We start from the raw sequence: 21,678 nt of genomic DNA on the forward strand, positions 1-21,678 counted from the left end.
TTTCTTTTTAGTATTTTATTAAATGATATTTAACAAGCCTGTATTTACATGCAGCCTCACTCAAGATCTTTTCATAATAATAAGACGGTGTGTGGTCCATTCAACACTTTATCTGTACATATAATCTGCCTGCAGGTTGGCTGCAATCTCCACCTCCCATTTGTCTCCATTGCTCAGTAGCTTTTCTTTGTTGTACAGAAGTTCTTCATGGGTCTCAGTGGAGTATTCAAAGTTAGGACCCTGAAAATAATACATCAAGCATGTTACAATCCTCCATTGCTTCTCTCTCTCTCTCTCTCTGGCCATTTTTAAAGAAAATATCCCCAACAGATATTCAAATCATAGCTTTAAAATTTATAAGCCTGCATTTGACTATTGAAATATTTTTTTTCTCTACAGAGTCCAATATGTTTCTGTTTGAACATGACAGAAAACTATTACTAGTATTACATAACACAGCATAACAAGCCTTGGATCAAGTGTCTTTTAAAAACTAATATTTTTCGATTCTAAATTTAATCTGTTGTGAATTGATATGTCCATAGTAAATAGAGAAGTGGATACTGTGAATGAATCATATTTAGCATGTTCATGTACAACATTTGGAGGAAAATGATTTTTTTCAACAGGTTAGCAGAGATTTGATTTAGAGCATTTCTGAATGTACCTATTTACATGATATGTGCATGACATGCTGTAAACATATTACATCTGGCTGTGTATTCTTTTTTGTGTTTTTGGCGGAAAGCTGCTTCCACTAAATTAAGTACATCGCTAAATGCCATTCATATGTATTGTAATAGGCACATTCAGAAATATGCTAACTCAAATCCACACCGAAATGTTGAAAAAATCTTTTTCCGCCATATATCATACAAGCTAAATATGATTATATCATCTATATAATATCAATAAAAGACTGTATATTAAGAGCCTTAAAACAACTCCACAATATCAGCATCATACTTTAAAATTTGTACACATTAGATGTAAAGTTTTTAATAAATTATTTCTATAATGAAACAAATTTAATGCTTTTGATATTAAAATCTGACATAAATTTAACTTTTTCAAGTAAATTTAGCAAGTTTTGCATAGATTTTCAATCTGGTTTTCTTGAATGAGCAAAATATATTTATCAAAGAATAATCTACTCTAAACTACTGGGTAATTTACTGACAGCAAAATTTTACCGGTACTTGCTCAAAGCTGTGCTCAATTATTTCCAATTTGAATATGTTGAGAAAATTTTTGTCTTAAATGTTTTGCAAACATAGTGTCATTTTTTCACCTCAAATACTGCTATTGAGCAAATAAATGAAAAATATATCTTCTACCCCTTCTATAAAATAATAAAACAATCTTTTCACCTGAAACACAACAAATTCGACATTTTTACATTATCTCCTGTAAAAATTGTTCCTCTTCAGAAAAACTGATTGTAAAATTTGTATTCTTGATTCTTCTTTTTGAGGATGAAATAGTATACAAATATTTCAAATATCAGTTCACACATGTACATATGAGAAATTCATGTACTTTTAAATGTTATTTAAGTATTGAATCCTTATTTTTTGAAAGATATAGTCTCATAACTGCAACGGTGTGTGCATACAAATTGAATAACGCACGTTAGCGCGTTATGAAAATTTGTTTGCACACACCGTTGCAGTTATGAGACTATATCTTTCAAAAAATAAGGATTTAATGCTTATATTTACATTTTTTTTACCTTCTTGTCTTGTACGCAAATGCGAATTATACCTCAAATTTATTGTATTATCCTATGGGTAAGTTCAAATTAATGGAAGAGCCACAGTAACAGCCACAAGCGTGATCTTTGATTTTCGCTTGTGACATTGTATTTAGCAGCGTTAAACGTTTGTGACATCACAATTAAAAGTCGTGATTTAACCTATTAGTACCCTGTCTGTGTTATGGTGCTATATCTGCGGTAGCTTTACATGCAAAATATATGTGGAATGTAAATATTAGAAAATGGCAATGTATACTGGTATTTCCTTAATGTAATGTTCTTTCCCCAAAAGTGTCCGATTTTTATTTCCTTCTCACCAAACTTTCTAATAAATTGTATGCACTTTATAAAGTTAAAAATAACTCATGAACCACTTAGCTCACCTGAGCATCCAACTTCATTAGGAAGAGCAGAAGTTTGGAATTTACAATGTATTAAATGAACATACACTTAAAGGATTTCACAAATTATACACCACTTGCTGTTACGAAGGAGAATGCTTTTCAAGATATTTCCATAATTCAACCTACATTAACCTTTACCTAAATCTACACTATTTAATGATGATTCAACATCATGCACCAGTAAAAATATGTTCCCAAGAAACAATGAGCCAAAATAGTGCCCATAAAATTTATATGAATTTAAAGCATCCTTTCAGAGTGTTGTTTAAAGTTTGATGAAATGGTGATCTCAGGGTTCAAAACAGGGCCACAATAGGAGTTTGAAGATTAACATATGCTTATTCTTTTCCATCAGATAAATCGATTATAAAGTCCTTCTTGGGAGATGACAAACAACAAACACCCACCTCAACAATAGCATCCACTGGGCATGCTTCCTGACAGAAGCCACAATATATACATTTCGTCATGTCAATATCATATCGTGTCGTCCTCCTGCTACCATCAGCTCTGGTCTCAGCCTCGATTGTAATGGCCTACAAAAGAATTAGTACAATTAGGTAACCACTCCTCTACCTTAACCACAAAGCTGAGTATCTTTTCCTTTTCTTGAAGCTTTAAGTTATGGTGAGCTTAAATTGTGCACCATGCATTGGCATTGTCAAATTGTTTTAAATTAACTTTGGTTAGAGAATCATTTGTAATAGTGCTTACAAAATTTCAGTAAATTTTGAAAATTTGAGGAAAAAGTATACCTGAGCAGGGCAAATAGCTTCACAAAGCTTACAAGCAATGCACCTCTCCTCCCCAGAAGGGTATCTTCTGAGGGCATGCTCACCCCTGAATCGTGGACTCAAGGGGCCCTTTTCAAAAGGATAATTTATAGTGGCTGGCTCCTTAAAAAGCATACCAAGTACAGTTCTTCCTCCTATGAAGTAAAACAAGAAATTGAATATTCTTGCACCTTATCAAAGAGAAAATTTTGATTTTATAATTAAGGTCTTCCGTTGGAAACGGAAGACCTTATTGTTTTTGCTTTGTTTCTTTTCCTCTATTATTATTATTATTAATTTTTTTTTCTGTCACGTTTTCTTAAAAACGCTTCAGCCGATTTTCGTGAAACTTTCAGATCTTATTCATGACAAAATTTGTAAGAAAATTACACGAGATTTTTTTGGTCGTCACTTCCGGTACCGAGATATTAAAGATTTTATGTTTTTGCTTGTTCACAATTTTTCTCAAAAAGTATTCAAGATAGGACTTTCAAATTTTCAGAGAAGGTAGAGAGTGAACGGCCGCAGTGCCCTTCGCATATCCGAACGTCCGCCGTCACTTCCGGTCGTCACCGGAAGGAAATGAAAAACCTTAATTTTTTAATTTTTTGGATTTGAATTTTTTTTATTTTTTCATTCGATAGAGACGCTCTCAAAACTTCAGAATATGAAATTCGTTTTAAAATCAATCCACGAGTTCTTGAGATTTTGGACTCCAAAGTTCTGAAGCGAGGGTCCGCGTAGCTCAGTTGTTAGAGTGGTGGACTTGTGCCCAGGCGACCCGGGTTCAGTCCCTGAGTGCCGAATCTTTTTTCTCTCTCATTTGTGTTTTGATTAATGGGTTTATCTTTAAAATGATGAATTTGAATGTTTTCCGTTTTATTTTTGTCATATATAAAAAAAGATAGCGGCTTTTTTTAGTACAAATATAGAGCTCGTCGCATCGCCGACATCAAAGACATGCTGCCGAAGTGCCCCTGCAGTTCGACCGCATTAGAGTTCGCTGGGTCGCTTTGCCGGCATCAAAGAAATGCCGCCATCTCAATGACTGTATGCACACAACATTTAGCAATGCACCCACGTTATTCTACTCGTCTTAAAAAGGAGTGCTTAGTATTTAATCCCATATATAGATACACACATGCATGTATACATGCGTTTATTGACATAGGTTGCTTATATATTGATTTCCTGAACATTATAAAACGCTATGTAATCTCTCTCTCTCTCTCTCTCTCTCTCTCTCTCTCTCTCTCAAGTACAAATGTTTTAGCATTTGAATAAGAACTAGTACAGGTAACGTGGAGTAAATTGGATAGAAGCTAAATGTACATTGGCGTCCAAAAATTATACATATTTTATATCAAGTTACGGGATAATGTCTATGGATTCAAATAATTTGAAATTCATTGTTAAATGATTGTCTTCTTACTGATTGGAAGTCAACGCTAAAAAGTCATTTTTATTAAAGATGGTGTACTTTTTCCTTTTTTGTGCATGTCTATATACTGATACAAATCTGTTGCCTGTCGGGATTAAGAAAAGCCTCCGAAGTTTATACACATAACTATACAAACGAACCGGTGACTGCGACAAGGTTTTAAAACTGACCACCCGTTTATGAGTGTTTGAGCCTAAGAATAAATAGATGTAAAAAAAATCAATAGTTACATCTTTCAAACAACGCTTATATATTGTTCTAACATATGTATTTTATTTAGAAATTGTGTAATATGTGATATTTAGAATTTAATATTCTACGTTTAATATAGCAGTCAACGACCGACCCCCCCCCCCCCTCCCAATTCATAAATCATTTAGTTTTTCTGGCCCGATTTTACTTGATGTTTGATCTTGGCCCTTTAATTTTAACTAATTACCATTCTAGATTACTGTACTAATTACCAGACCAATTCGTTCATTAATAACAGAGTTATGAAGTTTTTGGTATTTGAGTTTCAATTGTCGTGTTTGACATGTACTATAAAAAAATTTTTAACTCCCAAGCCCTTCACTCAATCCTAATGAAAATTTGTGAAAATGAACCTCGGACCCCATTCTTATTGTGTGTGAAATATGCAGCGGATTGAACAATTAAGACATAATTCCTGAAATTAAATGGCGCTTATTGCCTATACCTGGAAATTAAATTTACACAGTACATGCACCGACCCCCCCCCCCCCCCGCCTCTTCCTATTCACAAAATCATTTAGTTTCCCTGGCCTGATTTTACTGGATCTGTCATCTTGAACCTTTATTTTCAACCTTGTTCAAGTCTAGATTACTGTACTAATGACCAGACCTGTTCGTTGATTTTTAAGAGAGATATGAATTTTTGGGCATTCGAGTTTCGATTGGCGTGCTTGACATGTACTGTAGAAAAAAATTCTAACTCCCGAGCCCTTCACTCAATCCTAATGAAATTTTGTGTAAATGTACCTTGGACCCCATTCTTATTGTCTGTGAAATATGCAGCGGATTGAACAATTAAGAAGAAATTCCTGAGATCAAACGGCGAGTATAGCCTGTACGGGGACTTTACACAGTACAAGGGATGTAAGCAGCCGCGTAATATTTCTGTTGCATGTCTTGTTTTCCGTTTAGTCTGTATGTACGATAGCGTGTGAACTACTTATGAATGTTAGAACTGTGGAAATTACTGTCATCAAATTTTTACCGAATAAATTTACGTGTTACTGATTTCGTTATTTCTACATTTATAAAGATTTTATCAATCCTGCTGAAATAAAACAGTCAAACATAATAGTAAACGACACGAAAAAACATTCTCAACACTGAAATACATGGGTAAAATGCATCAGTCATTGTTTTAGGACTTCCCCTAATTGTTGTTAACCGAATCTGAGATCCACACCTCAAAATTCTATTTTCGATTTATTTAAGACGAAATTCAAGGTCGGGTCTTTTCACCCCCCCCCCACTCCAGACACAAACACGCATCAATATTTCAAATGACCTCGCACTGTTACCTAACCTGAATTGTCAGACATCTTACACGTTGTTTTTCATCTCATACAAAAACTCAGCTCCTCTCTCGGGCGTAAACTCCCAAAATTCAAAGGCAAATTCGGGAATTATTTCGCGTCAGCCATGTTTTGAGACACCTGCAAAGGCTGTGTGTTCTAATCTCGCCGGAGCCAAGATTTTTTATTTCTCTCTATTTCTTTCTCTCCTTTTTATCTAATTTTCTAACTAAAATATTCAACATAAAAGGGTGTTGGACTGTAGTACAAGTTGAAAACACTCTTTAATTAAGATTAAGACAAAAACAGTCTTTTATTATTAGGGTCTTCCGTCTTCAGTGGACGGAAGACCTCCTCGTTGCTCGCAACGAGATCGTGTCTAGTGTGTACATATATTCATATCCTGGGGCAATTACCGTACTGTGAAATCATTTAAATTCATGGGGGCCAATTTTTGTGGACTGCAGGTGTTTTGCTTATTTGTGGGGATGAAATTTTGTGGATGTGTCAGTTTTCGGTTTCAGTTAGAAAACTAACTATTTCATGATTTATTTTTGTCAAGGATGTAAATTCATAGGTGAGGGCTACCCACGAATACCACAGAAATTGAGCCACCACAAATTCTAATGATTCCACAGTATAAAGCCATTTTAACTAGAGCTTAGACTTTGGGCAGAAAGTAACAAACTGGATGGGGCCGCCATTTAGATGAAGTTGGGTATAAACTGTCTAGTCATTGGCTAATAGATATGAATACATTGAATGCAATGACCCTTGTTCAATTTTATCCAGGGCTGTATATTTTAGTTTAAAAAGCATTAATTTCACAAAACAAAGCAGATCTTGAGGAAAAAACTTTTTTGATTTTGACAGTCTATGAATTCAATGAGCTTTTCTTATCAAATGAAAAAAAGGACATCAATATTTGACAACTTGTTTTAGTGAGCAAACTATCAAAAACTATAGATAGTAAAATCCCAATGAAAGTCCAAATTCTTGTTAAAATGGATCTGTAATTGCAAAAACATACTTCAATCATGTTTTTCAGTTTATAATAGCAAGGCGTTCTGTAGACTCCTAATACTAAACATAAGGAATTAATTACTATCTGTGTTAGTTTGCGAGAAGATCCCATGGTGGATTTTAAATTCTTGCTTTCATTTTTTCTGAAAGTTGTGAATTACATATTAACATAACAAAAGTTCAGCACTCACAATTTTATATTCTTGCAATTTGATAGAAATGGCAGAATCACAGAATTTTGAACTTTAAACATAAAATAAGGAAAAACAGTATTTTTTATTTGTCTAGCAGTTGATATTCAACAAAAAACACCTCTACATATGTAATTATTATTTACATGATACATGACAGAAGATTGTTAATATGGCAAGTTTGCAGTTGATCAGAACTCAGAGGTGTGCTTAGTGGAGTGAGTACTTGAAAATTTAATGCATGCATGCTAATAATCTCTATACCTACAACACAAAATTTTGGCAAGCACTAGCAAGCACCTGCTCTGCTGAACATACCACTTTTTAAACTTACCTGCAATAATCTCCTGGAGAAATGTATAAAAAACAAATCTGTCTGTCATTGCTTCAAATGTGACCTCAGGTTCTTTTTTGGATACAATAACTGAAAATCAACACCAGAAATAAGCTTACCATAGCTATTATACTCTAAAAAAAATCTTGATCAATTTGTTTTCTCTATACTTATACATGTACATGCATTCATAACCTGATCACAGTTCTAGGATAATTGAGCAATGTGGTCTATAAACTTGACATTTCGGGCCATATAAATTTCTGAACCTATTTTCAATTTCTGCATTGTTTAAGATGACCATAAAAAAGGCATACGCCAAAGGTAATAAGTATATAAATTCAGCCAAAATCAGTGAAAAATCATGGAATAGAAACTGATACATTTGTATATTAAATATATACCAGCATATCAATCGGTACTTTCAGACTCAAATGATTAAACTTCGTACAATGTCTAACTTTTGGAAACCAAAATAAGTTTTTTTGAAAAAAAAATTATAATTTAAAAAAAATTTAAGCCATACACATACCATATTTGTTTCTGTTTTGAGATGTAGAGAATGCTCTGGTGGCTTGGTTAAATATTCTGCTTTGCTGGCCTGTGGAGATGAATAATATCAATATCAGAATAATTTATGTTTCTAATATTCTCTATATTCAGAACTTGATAAGACTTACTATTGAAATATCTGCACTAGCATTCCTAATTTTTAACAATCTTTATACAACTTCAAAGGAAGAAAGTGTTAATTATACTCTGTTCCAAGTTTCTGCTTTTACCACCTTTTGCTTTATATTTCAAAATCATATGTTGAGTTTTTATGTTTTAAATAACCCCTCTATCTCTTCAGGTTTCAATACACAATCAAAAATAAAAAGTCTACAGCATTGCATACTACTATCATGACATGAAAAGTACCCAGGTGATATTATGTTGAAAAATTTTGTGAAGAGTCCTAAGAATTTCTAAATGGATAAAAGATGTAAGATTTTCCCATAATAAATCCCTCTATGACATATATTTCTATTCCTGCGAATTTCTCCAGGTAGGCCCTATAAGGAGGGAACGTGTGAAAGAAGATACCTTAGAATTTTTTTCACCCATTGATTTCAACTGTTTTTCACAGTCAGGTTTGAAAATTAAACAAAAAGTGAAGAAAATGGTAACCTGGACAGACTTTAAAAAAAAATAATTTGATGACACAGGCACGTATGTTGTTTTATTTCAGTACTGTACAATTTTACATTTTAATTCTCCATAGAATTAAAAAATCTTCTTATGTGATGCATTTTTTGAAAAAGATTTAAATGAGATGAATGGAAAAATAATAACTGCATAGCTTATTTTACAAAATAATTAGATATCTACATGATCTATGTTTTGTAACCTGGGGAAGAGAAAATTCGGACGCAAACCTTGCCAAGGTGATGGGCAAATTGGTCACAATTTAAAAAATATATATTGGAAGAATACTTCTGTGAATTCATTGCACCAAGTTTAACATATTGCATTAATCATACCTCGAGTTCCAAGAGAATATAACAGTTTTGTTGCCATTTTTTGGCAGAGAACCCGAAGCTACATCAAAATACCAAACCCGAACTTTAAGCTAAACCTCGGGATCGGAATACAAAGCCTAGTTGTCAACAAGCTTTTCCTGAAAATCTCTTGGACAGTGATCTGTTAAAACCTAGGTTTGCCTTCAAATTTTTCGATTTCATATTGATGATATCATCTGTTATATTCGTAGTACAGAGAAAGAATACTGTTCTTTTTCACTGTAACATTACAGATTCTAAACTTTTAAATGCCAAATTTCAACAAAAAGCATTGTGTAATTTTTCCAGATTTTAATGGAAATTAAAATCTCATTTGGTCACTAAATTGATCCCATTTTTATGGTGTTCCGATTGGGCCACGTGGACCTTCGCACTTTTGCTTTGAAGAAAAAATGCAAGAGTGCGAAGTTGTAAAGGCGATTATGCAAAGTTGCGAAGCGAACTAAGGAGCAAAAGTGCGAAGATGCAAAGGCAAAAATGTGAAGTTGCGAAGGCAAAGGAGCGATACTACTATCGCTCCTTCGCCTTGGCACTTAAGCTCTCGCCATTTCATGTTTGTGCTCTCTATTGTTTAAACATGTGGGTAACAATTCCCCTATAGCGTGACAGTCTCGCTACAGCGAGATCATCTCTCTTTACAGTAATAAAAACATTCCCCTCTCCTCCTCTAGATTTATGCATTAGCAAGGACTACAGCATAATAAATTTAAAATGTTACTGTGTTCGAACCATGATAAACAGACAGCTGATAAGTGACAGCAGTCTGAAAGTGTATGTGTATATATACACATTATGGAGGGCATTACATTTTATGTGGAGTATATAATGATTAGGCATAGTCAGCAATGGTTAATGTATATATCTATATATATGTCACATTACACATTAAAATATTAATATAAACAATCATAGTAAGCATGATGGCCTAGTGCATGCGTGCCAATAATATCTGAGGTTAATTGGCAAACCTTTGGCGAGTACAATTCTCGCATTAAATTCCATGTAATCGTCCGAGACTAGCTAAAAGCAATAAAAAAAGGCAAAGGCAAAGTTGTGACAGGAGAATAAGCAATAGTAATATTGCTTCTTCACCTTTGCACACTTTGCAACTTTGTGCTTCGTAGTCGCATCTTCGCACTTTTGCTCCTTCGCCTTCACACTTTTGCAGTTACGTAACTTTGCTCTCTCGCATCTTCACTCTATTTTGAAAGTGCAAGGGTCGAAGTGGCCCCATCGGAACACCCTACATTCTACTGTAACTGTACAAAATTTGGTGTGTTTTAAATTTACTCCAAGTAAAACAACATCTTTAATTATAATTTTAAGAATAAATCTAAACTTGAAACTATCCTGTTGTGTAGTAAATAGGGTATTGTAATTTTTGTTTACACACATGGTCTTAATTTATCAGCAAGATGTTCAGCAAAGTTGATAGCACAAAAAAGAATCAATTCCTGGAGCAGACAAAAGCACTGAGGGAAGAAAGGGCCCAGGACAAACTGAAGCATGATGCATCCATTGTTATACAAGTATGATTTAACAATACATGCATATGTTAATTTTAATTTGTAGTATTATGTAGTACTTTGAAGTATTTAGAACGAAATGATAAATGAGGTTATAGAAATAAGAATGTAAATACATATAATACTCAACAGGTCACATTAAGAAAAATTTCATTAACATCTCCTGCATGCTCACAATAGAGAGAGCATCATTGAAAGGAGAGATAATATTTTTTCATTTTATACCATTTTATTTTACTTTTAAGACAGTGATTAGAGGACTCGATTTATTTCTAATTGGTCTGATGTAAAACATTTGACAAAAAAGAAAATCAATTGACACGAATCAGTCGCTTTATTTTTTTTCTAAAGAAAGTGATCAATTTACACATTAAGTGTTTGTGTCATTTGATTGTCCTCCTATCTTCAAAGGCAGATCTGCATGCAGGCATCAAATGATGCAAAATTCTGTAAATTTTTTTTTATTCATTCAGGCTGGTGCTCGAGGATTTATTACCAGGCGAAGATTACACAGAGAGATTTGGTAAATGATATTAATATCCATAGCATGTGGATGTGACAATTTTTTTTTATTCATGCAACATAAGGCAAATTATACTTTTAAATGTATATTTTGAACAAAAAAATGGTCATAACCTCATTATACATTTGTTAATGTATGTCCAATATGCTGGTACACATAAAATTTCCTTGCCCTTTTATTATTTTTTTTTTAGAAAGATTTCTTTTACTGATATTAACTAATAAGAAATTTAAAGATGTTTTTTTTTCCCTTTTTACATTTTCATTTAGTAAGGAGATTGGGGATGTGCTGCAAATTCCACCAGATCCTGGGGCTGAGTACAAACCGAGACTCAAACAAGGTAACCTTACAGATGAGTTCTTGTAACTTTATCATTAACATCTGTAGAAAAATAAAGCGATATCATTTTGGCAAGAGCTGCAAAAACACCTGATTTGAAAGCTTGCTTCTTGATTTGTAAAAAAGTTTATAATTAAATTAAATTTTGATATATGTACTTACTAATTAACATCCTTTCTCATTTTTTTTTTCTCAAAATATTGTAATTCAACATGAAACATATGTCAGTTTTTTTGCGCAGCAAGATTATTGTACACAAAAAGGAAAACATTAGTATATCCAAATCTGAATGTCGTTCTTTTTTTTTTAGCATTGGATGTATACAAGGCAATCCAGAAGTTTTTCTTCATCTTTAACAAGGATAAAGATGCAGGGGTATTTTTTTATTTACTACCGGTAGATAAATACTATCATGCATGGAGTAAGATTTAAAACCTACTTGTGTTTTGTTTGAATCAAGCATAAAACAATGGATTTTTTTAATACATGTGTACATGTATGTTGCCGTATTAAAATCTGTCATAAATTTGTCCCTTTTTATAACTTGTGCAGATTTCCATGAGGGTAAAAGATACTTATACAGAGGACTCAGTCTCAGATCATATGTAGTAGATCTTTAATGGCTCATCAATAAGTCTGAATTTTTATTTTTTTACAGAAATTTGATTACCTGTGCAGATACCTTTTAGCTTCCATGGACATTACTGCAGACAACATGAAGGTTAAATATTTGTAAACATGTTTGATTTTATTTAATCAATCAAAGAATTCACAAATTATTTCAGTTTTGTTTTCTCATAACATGATAGCACCGCAGTACCTATTTCATACAGATGGTTAATTAACTTGTGTGTTAAAAAATTTGCTTGTTCTAATTTGAAAAAAAATCCTGTTTGAAATCATAATATTTTGATAATTGCATGGTTTCATCTGTTGACAGTTTAATAGACACACATGGAATACATAAGTGATTTTGAAATTGAAGACCCATGATTTTAACCCTGGTTGTATACTTTTTATGGAATATTTGAATTCATGTGTTTGCCAGGTTTGTTATGTGTACCTGGTGTTGAACAAAGCTGTTGTCCTGCCATGGATTGCACAGATCAAAGAAGTTTTATGGAAGTGCTGCACTTTTCTCAAGAGCTTAAAGGTGTGTTGTCATATTTTAAGTAACTGTATATATGTTACACTATTGTAAAAACATGTCTTCTAACGCAGGATTTGAGGATATATGTAGCTGCAATAACGTAGCTCTCTCTGATTTTTTTAAATCTGACTTTTTCTAGTTACTAGTACCTCTCAAAAAAAAAAAAATGGTGAGGGCTACATTATTGCAGCTAGGATTTATGGTATGCATATGAAATGAGTAACTATTTCATCTACATTTTTCCTTTGCCCTGAAGTCCTGATTACTGTTCACATTGTATTTACAAGTTCTTTTAAAAGTTGTGGTACATGTAAGTGATTCTGATGCTTTCTCCTTCATATGTTTTTAGCCTGAGGTCCATGCAGACATGAAGAGAGTCAACCTATATCTAACAATGCTGATAACTTTTACCAGTGCAGGAGGCTGGAAGATTCTCAAAGGAAAGCTAGGTATAAAGAAAATAACATTTTGAATGTAAGACAAAAGGTCATTTACTATTCAGTCCTTTCAATCTAGTTATAGATTTCCTATTTGTTAGTGCAAGAGAGTGTATGTAAATATCTTACTGGAAATATGCAGATTCTGTCAGAATCACGAAAAGGACTTCTTGGGTACTCATGCCTTGACCAACTAAAATTTTAATCAACTGGAATAGTTTTCAACTTTTCCCAAAGTTTTGTCAGTATGCTACAAGAATGAATTACTTCAAGATTTTTGAAATTGTTACACAATTGTTGTAATTTATATGATGTAATAATTATGTTTTCTCGTGTGTATAAAGTAGCACTACATTGCAATGACATTGAACAAATAAATTGTTATTTCTTCAGGAGAGACTTTAACACCAGGAATGAATCAACTTTGTAACAATATTATGGGCCATCTGAACACCAAAGGATTGTATCCAGTCTTAAAGGTACAATTATAGATAGAACATGGTTTAGGAAGAATGAATTAAATACAAAAATTACACTGAAGATTATACAACTTTCTAAGACACTAACTTTTTATTTAAATATTTGGCTGTTAATTATATAAACATATGTATTTTATGACGAAATAAATAATATTTCATAATCGGATCAAGTTAAATTGCAATATAATTTTAAAATTTGAATTGCAAAAAAATTCAAATGACTTATATAGTCATGGCAAATAAAGCAGAGAGCTATTCCAATACAGTAAAATCTATTCCTTTTGTAGGGACTCTTAGCACAAGGATTATCAAGGACCAAGATTCTATTCAATTCCGCTACCCTGTCAGCTATTGTTAGCCTCTCTCTGAGGTACATTTAAGCTCTCTCTCTCTCACTCCACTCTCTCTCTCTCTCTCTCTCTCTCTCTCTCTCTCTCTCTCTCTCTCTGATTAAAATTTAACTCATTATACAAATTCATAAATCACTGATCATTTGGTATTATTGAGGTCAATAAAAAAAATAGTATTTTTGATGTGTTGAATTTAACACTCTCCCTGTTAATCTTTTCAGGCCTTTGATTGCTGCCAACTTCTCTGATAATCTGATGACAGTGTTCGTCCTTCACATCATGTCTGTGCCAGCTCTTCTTCATCATGTGTCTGTCAACTCAGGGGAGGTAATCTAATATTATTGAACCTCCAAGGGGAGGTAATCTTGTTATCCTAGGAAACTAGGGAGTTGCAGTCAATTAACCCAAATGAAATGTTACTGCACCACTCCCTGCAGAATATAGCAGTGTACTGAAATTACAATTCCAATTTGTTTATCGGGTCCTTTTTTTATGTTCCACCATATTAAGCAAGTACAGGATAGAAGGACATGTGAAGTTAAATATGACAACTTGCTTATCATCATATTCCCAAGAAACAAGACATGAAATCTCTATGTCTGTTTGAGATTTGAGATTCTATTAAAACTTACGCAGTTGAAAAAAGATATAAGGTAAAAAATACAAAATCTTTTGACTTAACTGTTGTTATCAAATGTTTTTGTTAATTTCAGTGCCTGAACCTCCTCATTACTCATCGTATCTTCAGGCGTGCCTTGGACTTGCTGACCAATGAACAGAGCACCAGGATCATCTTCAATTCCTTGGAAGGAAGCTATGCCCTCTGCCTCCTAGGTAACCTTTTTTTTTATTTGTTATTATTAATATATTTTTATTATTAGCGATGCCAGATTTTTCTTGAAGAAAAAAATGAAAATTTACATGTAACTGTAGTTCAATTTTCAAAAATTACTTTAATGAATTGGTATTTTTTTCTTTGCTTTTCAGCAAACCTTGTTAATTTAGGCATGGCAGAACTTGAGGTGAATATTGAATGAATATGCTAAGAACTTTGACTTATCTTTGTTTCTTATAGTTGTGTGTCTGCATTGACTTATTCCAACCTTTAAGTTAATCAAGTTTCAAAATAATTTTTCCAGGGACTGGTGGAAAATACTCAAAGTTTTATGGTAATTCTTTTTTCATTAATTTACATTTATATGTTAATTTTTTCCTTCACAATCTCCTCTCCACAAGAATGACTTTTATCTTACCTGTATATCTTATGTTAAAGATCATGTCTCTCTCTCTCTCTCTCTCTCTCTCTCTCAGTTTTAAGAATAATTTTATTACATTTATTGATAGTAAATAATATTTTTACTTGTAATAATCAAATTTTTGCAGTCTGTGGTAATCCGCCTACTTGAGAGCTGCAAGAAATATGTGATGAACAAGAAATCCAACCTGACAAACTGGCATCCTATCATTGGCTGGTTTTCACATAAATCAGATGAGAGGTACCAGTTTACACTTCATACTCATGCAAATATTATGTTCAATATTCTTACAATCGATACATTCCATGAAAGATGTTAAACTCTTTTATCATACATGGGAATATACATACTAATCAGATCAAGTGACACCATAGAAAACAATATTAGTGTCCAACTCGGTAATACTGTATACAGGGTTATTTTCGCCCCGTGTAATTTTTGCCCTTCTACACTTGCAAACAGTTTTGCCCCATCTTGAATCCACCCAGACACAGTTGTGTTTAAAGAAAGATATTACGAGACATTGCAGTTCGCCCAGTTTTAAATTTGCCCGCTGACAACGAGGGCAAAAGAGGCGAAAATGAAACAGGGGTGAATATTTCCCAGTATACAGTACATACTTATTGGGATATCACACTTGTTTTATATCTTGAATATATCAAGATTCTGAAATGAAATTAAAAAATTTTATAGCTTAAATGCAGCCATGCCACACGTGAAAGAACAGATTAAACTACTCTGGTCAGAGAAGATGATCAAGATCTTATTTTCTGACCTTTTGACCTATGTTGAAGTGGAAAAGGAACAAGCAGCCACAAAGAAAGAACCCTCACCATCAAAAAGTGTGTATAGAATTCAATAGTCATGTCCTAGTTTATGTTTTATTTTATTCATTTAGCTGCATTACTATTTTGATAAGTATTGTAAAAAGTATGCCTTAATTTCAAAACTATGAGTGACTCTAGACTATGCATATTGATTTTTAATATAGAAAATCTCATTTATATTATATGTATGGAACGTACACCACAAATTACTTAACATAAACATATCAATTAACTCTAGTATATCAATTATTGTAAGAGTAGAACGATAATTTGTTTTTCCTGACCATTAATATTTATTTATTGCATGACGGTGAAGAAAATATGAAGATTTATTCCTTAAAGAAAGATCATATTTCCTGAGAGCATCACCTGAAGGAAATTTGATTTTTCTGGGGGAATAAATCTTCATATTTCCAGAACATTCATGCAATAAACATTTTATTATACCGAACAACATATGGTTATTCAAAATATGTTGATTTCTAATAGTTTTTAGACTTTTCAATATTAAGCAATAATGTCATGATTGTTTAATTTTCTATGCTATTGTATCTCTTTTCTTTCATAATTCTCTAATCACAGATAGTAATTTGGTTTTTGTAATATAAAGAGAAATAAAATGATAAAATATTTTTGATTTTAATAATCATAGATGTCTACATCGTATACATCGTATGCTTATGTTGGCTTTTATATACCTTTGGAATGAAAAACCCGAGATTTCCAACAGGTGGAATATGATATTTACTCCCTGGGAGACAGGATGTTTTGTTTGCCCTGTCACATGACTTCTAGACCAATCAGATAGCGCGTTATATAGAATGATCATATTGAGGTATAATAATACCATTTATTTCATGGACATATTGATGTTTTAACCAAGATTCAGTCCATTTATATCTATTTAGTATCATAATGTTAATTTTTGCAAAGTAAGGCATCTACAACTTTACTTTTTGTATATTTACATGTAGTTATATTTATAGATATACTTTTTCAGATCTTGAGGAATGAATTTTATCAAACTTCAGTAGTTATATGTTTTCCATACCCAATTAAATTCTAGCTGATTTACCGATACTTACAGATATACTAAAGAAAGCTATAGACAAGGCTTCCTCTAAATCGTCTGCCACCAAGATAAAGTTGGAGTGCCCCCTGGCAAAGACCACCTGTTACACATGTGCTTTGTATCAGATCATGATGAACACACTCAGCCAGCTCAGGATGGATATTTTGTCAGGTTTGTTAGTCCTTCTGCCTTTCTGTCTGTCTGTCCGTCTGTCTGTCTGTCTGTCCGTCTGTCGGTCGGGCGGGCGGTCGGTCGGTCTGTCTGTCTGTCTGTCTTGTCTGTCAGTCAATGGCACTATAGATATCAACCCACTGGCAGACACTTGGCTTAGGTCAATTTAATGCATACAGCAACATGTATCTCATTAAAGAATATCTGTAGCTTAATATATGTTTAGAATTTTTTATCCTTCAACTTGTGGACACTTATTCTTCAATAGATACTTATTGATAAGGATTTTTCAGCTAATTGTGAGGTTTTATGACGTTAATTTTTACCAGTTGATTGATAAGTGAAGCCAAAGACTAAACACCTAGTAATTTATCTTATCGAGCATCAATATCTTTCACATCTTAACATTCATTACTGCAAGATTTGATTGTAAAATGATATTACATGTCCTGATTCCTTCCTGATATCCTAGCTGACAGGAGTAAGTTACATATAAGATGTTGAATTTGATATCCTTGTAGGTTTGAGTTACAACAAGATCCTACTGCCGGCTCTGTGGAAGTTTCTGTGTGACCTTGGCCCTAACTGTGGTCTCAAGGTTTTCCTTGACCTTTTGACCCAGACACCCAACAGTGTCATACACCCAGTCTTCAGCCTCCTGACTGTGTTCTGTGAGACCGCCGCCCATTATATAGTGTAGGTCATTTATGCTAAACTCACTTCTTTTACATACTTTATATGCCATTTTATGAGTGTGTTAAGATTATTTTCAAGAGGAGCATGTTATAGATGAGTCAGAGGGTTTGGTTTTAATGCTAAGATTAAAGCAAATCAGATTTTATTTTTGATAAAAGTTAAAGATTTTGATTGAGTAGTGAAATTATTAAATTACTGAAATAAGGTTTATATTCAGGAGAGGCTTTTAAATTAATGATTTGAAGATGTTTACTTGTAAACAGAACACTGGATGACATGGAGATGTATGAACAACGTAGGATGTTTACACTGGAGGATTACATCAAAATGAGCAAATTCCTCAATCTGTTTGTGTACAAAGTGACATGGAACAATCTAATTGGTAAATATTTTATTTCAACATTTATTTAAGCATCCTTTATTTTGTGTGCTATTGATACAAATATAATATACATGTACTAACATTTCCTTTGGTCTTAAATTTGTATTTACTGGTAATAATTTAAATTCATTAAGATTCAAGAGAGCTTGATGATTGCTTATGGCCCATTTTCAGGCTATGTCTCTCTCCTTTAGACATAGATCTCTACATATTTACTAGTTTTTGGCCAATAAATATCATATTTAAAAGTTAAGGCAGGTCTTTTGGTTTTCTTAACCACCTAGCCTCCTTAATGAAGTGATTTTACTATAGCCTCAATATACCAACTCAATTTTTTTGACAATGTTTTTTTTTTAATAGCATCATTCAGCATGTGTGCGTAATTCTTTAAAGCTTAAAGGTTTTATATCATTACAGATCTGAAGATTTTGGAGAATGGAGAATCTGAAGTATACAATGCTGCACACAATCTCCTGCTCTTGTTGTATGAGAGAGACTGTAGGCGGCCATATGCAGAAAAAGATCACTGGCTTCACAGGTCAGTCAAACAGGACTAAAACCAGTAAAAATGAAAACCTTTAATAATGATCAAAGCTTTTATATCAGCTGATTCACTGCAAGTTAACTGAAACATTGCTTAAGGTGGCTCACTACACAGTGAAATACTTTCTCAAATCAGCAGAAAATTACTTGATTATGATAGATATTATAATGGATTAAAAAGTATTTAAGTCTAATAGGCAAAAAAATGTGCAATTTTGGATTAAAAATTAAATTTCAAAAATTTAATTCTGTTAACATGAACAAAAGCTCCAGGCAGATTCGAACCCATGATCTGCTGTTCAGATGCCCAATATTTTAACCACTGAGTTACGACGATATACAACCCAATCGAATGATATAAACAGTTTAACAAAACATTTAAATCGCCATCTTGTGATGTAGTGTCTTAAAAGTATAAGTGTAGGTGTAGTGAGGTACCTTAAGAATACTCTTTCCCTTAAATGATTAGTTCATATCAAATGTTTTTTATACATTAATTTTGTGTGTATAAATAGTAAAAATAGTATCATAGGAATTGCATTTAAGAAGTATACCGGTATATGAAATATGATAATTTTAAAATAATCGATAAAGCACATAAAAATTATGTTAATTGGTAATGTCTTGCTCTCAGTAGATGACATGCTTTATTCATTTCACTTGCAGGGATGTAAAGCCTAGTGTATTCTTGAAGGAAACAGACAAAGACCGAGCTATGGGGTTGTTGATGAAAAAGACTCCCTTTATCATTCCATTTTCAGAGGTAAAAATTTTTTTTCATTAAAAATTATTTTTTTGAAAGGCTTTTGATTTCTTGAAGAACCAAGAAATAAAATAAGATGTAGATCTGTAGAATGAGCCTACCGGTATATTACATGTTTAATATAAAAGGTGGAAAAATTAATTCTGATGTTCATACTTATTTATATTTAAACAGAGAGTGAAAGCTTTTCGACTTCGAGTAAGAATGGAGAAGGAGAGTTTGGGACTGACAGAATCAGCGGCCATCTCCCCCCAGTCCACACTGATTACTGTCCATAGAAGCCGGGTGGTGGAGGTGGGTCTCTGTCATGTGATAAATCTATCATACCATGGTACTCCACCCCTATTCAACCAAATTATGAAAGGAAAAAATTGTTGGAAAAATTGTGTCTGCCTATTCATTACTGTATACAGGGTTATATTCACCCCGTGTAATTTTCGCCCTTCAACACTTGCAAGCCAATTCACCCCATCTTGTATTTGTTCAGACACAGTTGTGTTTAAAGAGAGATAATCTGAGACATTGGAATTCGTCAAGTCTTAAATTCGCCCACTGCTAACAAAGATGAAAGAGGTGAAAATAAAACGGGGGCAAACATTTCCTTATATACAGTATATTGTTCGTACATGTATATGTTTCTTTAAAGATGCTGGACTATGGTTAATGTTTAATCATTAATTTCTTAACATTTACCTGAATTCATATAAAAATTTTTAGACTGAATACCCGGTACAATCATTATACATAGAACTGACTACAAGAACTTGGCAATGAGGAAAAATTCTAGAATGATGAATGTGTAAATTTCAGCTCATATATTTGCATTTTTTCTACAATTAAGGATGGCTACAGACAACTCGCTCAGATTCCAGTCCAATCTATGAAAGGAGTGATTCGTGTCAAGTTTGTCAATGAACAAGGCCTGGATGAAGCAGGCATTGACCAAGATGGAGTCTTCAAGGAGTTTCTGGAGGAAACAATATCCAAAGTGTTTGATCCTGCTCTCAGCTTGTTCAAGGTATGTTGACTTATCAGGTCTTGAACTGTGCTAAAAGGTTTTGAAGATGCCTTGTACATATTTTTGCAATCTTCAAAAATCAAAAAATTTTATGTTTTGTCTTTTTTCTTAAAAATTGTTTATGAAAACTTAAACACAAAATTTGGAATGACATTTTATTATCAATTTAAAGATTATCTTACAGGCAAAACTTTACCAATACTATTTTGCACTTTTAAATTTTTTTTTGGAAGATTTTTAATAAGTTTAAGGAAAAATGTAGAAAAGCAATATTTCAGTCCCTTTAATGTATCATGACAAAAAAAGGTTGAAGTTGTTGATTAAGCCAGAAGAAATGTCTTTTAAGTTACATTAATTTTTTCACGTACCGGAATGATATCATGTAGTTGATTCTTTTATCTCTTAATCTAGGTCACTACAGAACAGAAACTGTACCCCTCCTCCACATCTTTTATTCAAGAAAACCATCTTTACTTGTTTGATTTTGTTGGAAAGATGTTGGCAAAAGCGGTTTATGAAGTAAGATTAAAATTACATTTGCATATAGAGTGTATAATTTTCACAAAGGTAGGTTTTGTTTTATTTTGAATTAATGTTTTGTTTTTTTGTTTTTTTTTTTTTGGGGGGGGGGGGGGTCTGTAAGAGATTGATTTTCATATTTCATTCAGTTTCTCATTATATTTACCTCATAAATGTATTGGACAATATGTTTGTAAATTGTCATGCTTTTGATTCTGATTGATTTCAGTAACATTTTTAGAATGTCAAACATATACCTTACATCATTGTGTGCTTATAATTGTTCTCATTTCCTTCTAGGGTATAGTTGTTGATGTGCCGTTTGCCCCGTTTTTCCTGACCCAGATTCTGCAGCACAACCAGAGCACAATGTACAGTCCCCTGGATGAACTGCCATCACTGGACCCGGAGCTAGCCAAAAATCTCTCCTATACCAAGGTAAAGTAACACTCTAATGCTGTAAACGTTAAATTTTTAGGAGTGATTTACACTGGAAAAAAGAAGTTGATTGAAATATTCCTCAGTGACTGGACTATTGATATGAACATCAATTCTGAGAGAACCATATCACCAATAAATGGTTCAAGCCTACTTGTATT

The 21,678-nt window shown here is 33.0% G+C and overlaps 2 protein-coding genes across 2 annotated transcripts in view; one reads left to right on the forward strand and one right to left on the reverse strand.

Annotated features, from left to right (window-relative positions):
- On the reverse strand, nucleotides 1-9,116 carry LOC128189571 (NADH-ubiquinone oxidoreductase subunit 8-like). The gene is made up of 6 exons (XM_052861228.1): nucleotides 8,990-9,116; nucleotides 7,999-8,067; nucleotides 7,467-7,556; nucleotides 2,916-3,088; nucleotides 2,568-2,696; nucleotides 1-240 (listed from the first exon to the last, which is right to left on the reverse strand). The coding sequence occupies exons 1-6, from the start codon at nucleotides 9,024-9,026 to the stop codon at nucleotides 109-111; spliced, it is 630 nt and encodes a 209-aa protein (XP_052717188.1). The 5' UTR covers nucleotides 9,027-9,116; the 3' UTR covers nucleotides 1-108.
- The window catches only part of LOC128189566 (ubiquitin-protein ligase E3B-like), a 22,494-nt gene continuing 9,905 nt past the window's right edge, over nucleotides 9,090-21,678 (forward strand). The window contains exons 1-25 of the mRNA XM_052861223.1: nucleotides 9,090-9,163; nucleotides 10,440-10,557; nucleotides 11,028-11,077; nucleotides 11,347-11,417; nucleotides 11,727-11,791; nucleotides 12,075-12,137; nucleotides 12,465-12,569; nucleotides 12,916-13,015; nucleotides 13,397-13,482; nucleotides 13,770-13,852; nucleotides 14,054-14,159; nucleotides 14,546-14,666; nucleotides 14,820-14,854; nucleotides 14,972-15,001; nucleotides 15,216-15,328; nucleotides 15,782-15,930; nucleotides 17,003-17,158; nucleotides 17,680-17,854; nucleotides 18,118-18,236; nucleotides 18,654-18,774; nucleotides 19,446-19,542; nucleotides 19,717-19,836; nucleotides 20,384-20,560; nucleotides 20,972-21,079; nucleotides 21,380-21,517. Coding sequence (XP_052717183.1) covers nucleotides 10,444-10,557; nucleotides 11,028-11,077; nucleotides 11,347-11,417; nucleotides 11,727-11,791; nucleotides 12,075-12,137; nucleotides 12,465-12,569; nucleotides 12,916-13,015; nucleotides 13,397-13,482; nucleotides 13,770-13,852; nucleotides 14,054-14,159; nucleotides 14,546-14,666; nucleotides 14,820-14,854; nucleotides 14,972-15,001; nucleotides 15,216-15,328; nucleotides 15,782-15,930; nucleotides 17,003-17,158; nucleotides 17,680-17,854; nucleotides 18,118-18,236; nucleotides 18,654-18,774; nucleotides 19,446-19,542; nucleotides 19,717-19,836; nucleotides 20,384-20,560; nucleotides 20,972-21,079; nucleotides 21,380-21,517 — 2,502 coding nt within the window. The 5' untranslated portion in view covers nucleotides 9,090-9,163; nucleotides 10,440-10,443. The remainder of the gene's footprint in view (nucleotides 9,164-10,439; nucleotides 10,558-11,027; nucleotides 11,078-11,346; nucleotides 11,418-11,726; nucleotides 11,792-12,074; nucleotides 12,138-12,464; nucleotides 12,570-12,915; nucleotides 13,016-13,396; nucleotides 13,483-13,769; nucleotides 13,853-14,053; nucleotides 14,160-14,545; nucleotides 14,667-14,819; nucleotides 14,855-14,971; nucleotides 15,002-15,215; nucleotides 15,329-15,781; nucleotides 15,931-17,002; nucleotides 17,159-17,679; nucleotides 17,855-18,117; nucleotides 18,237-18,653; nucleotides 18,775-19,445; nucleotides 19,543-19,716; nucleotides 19,837-20,383; nucleotides 20,561-20,971; nucleotides 21,080-21,379; nucleotides 21,518-21,678) is intronic.

Source organism: Crassostrea angulata, chromosome 6, assembly GCF_025612915.1.
Source record: "Crassostrea angulata isolate pt1a10 chromosome 6, ASM2561291v2, whole genome shotgun sequence".
Lineage (NCBI taxonomy): Eukaryota > Metazoa > Mollusca > Bivalvia > Ostreida > Ostreidae > Magallana > Magallana angulata.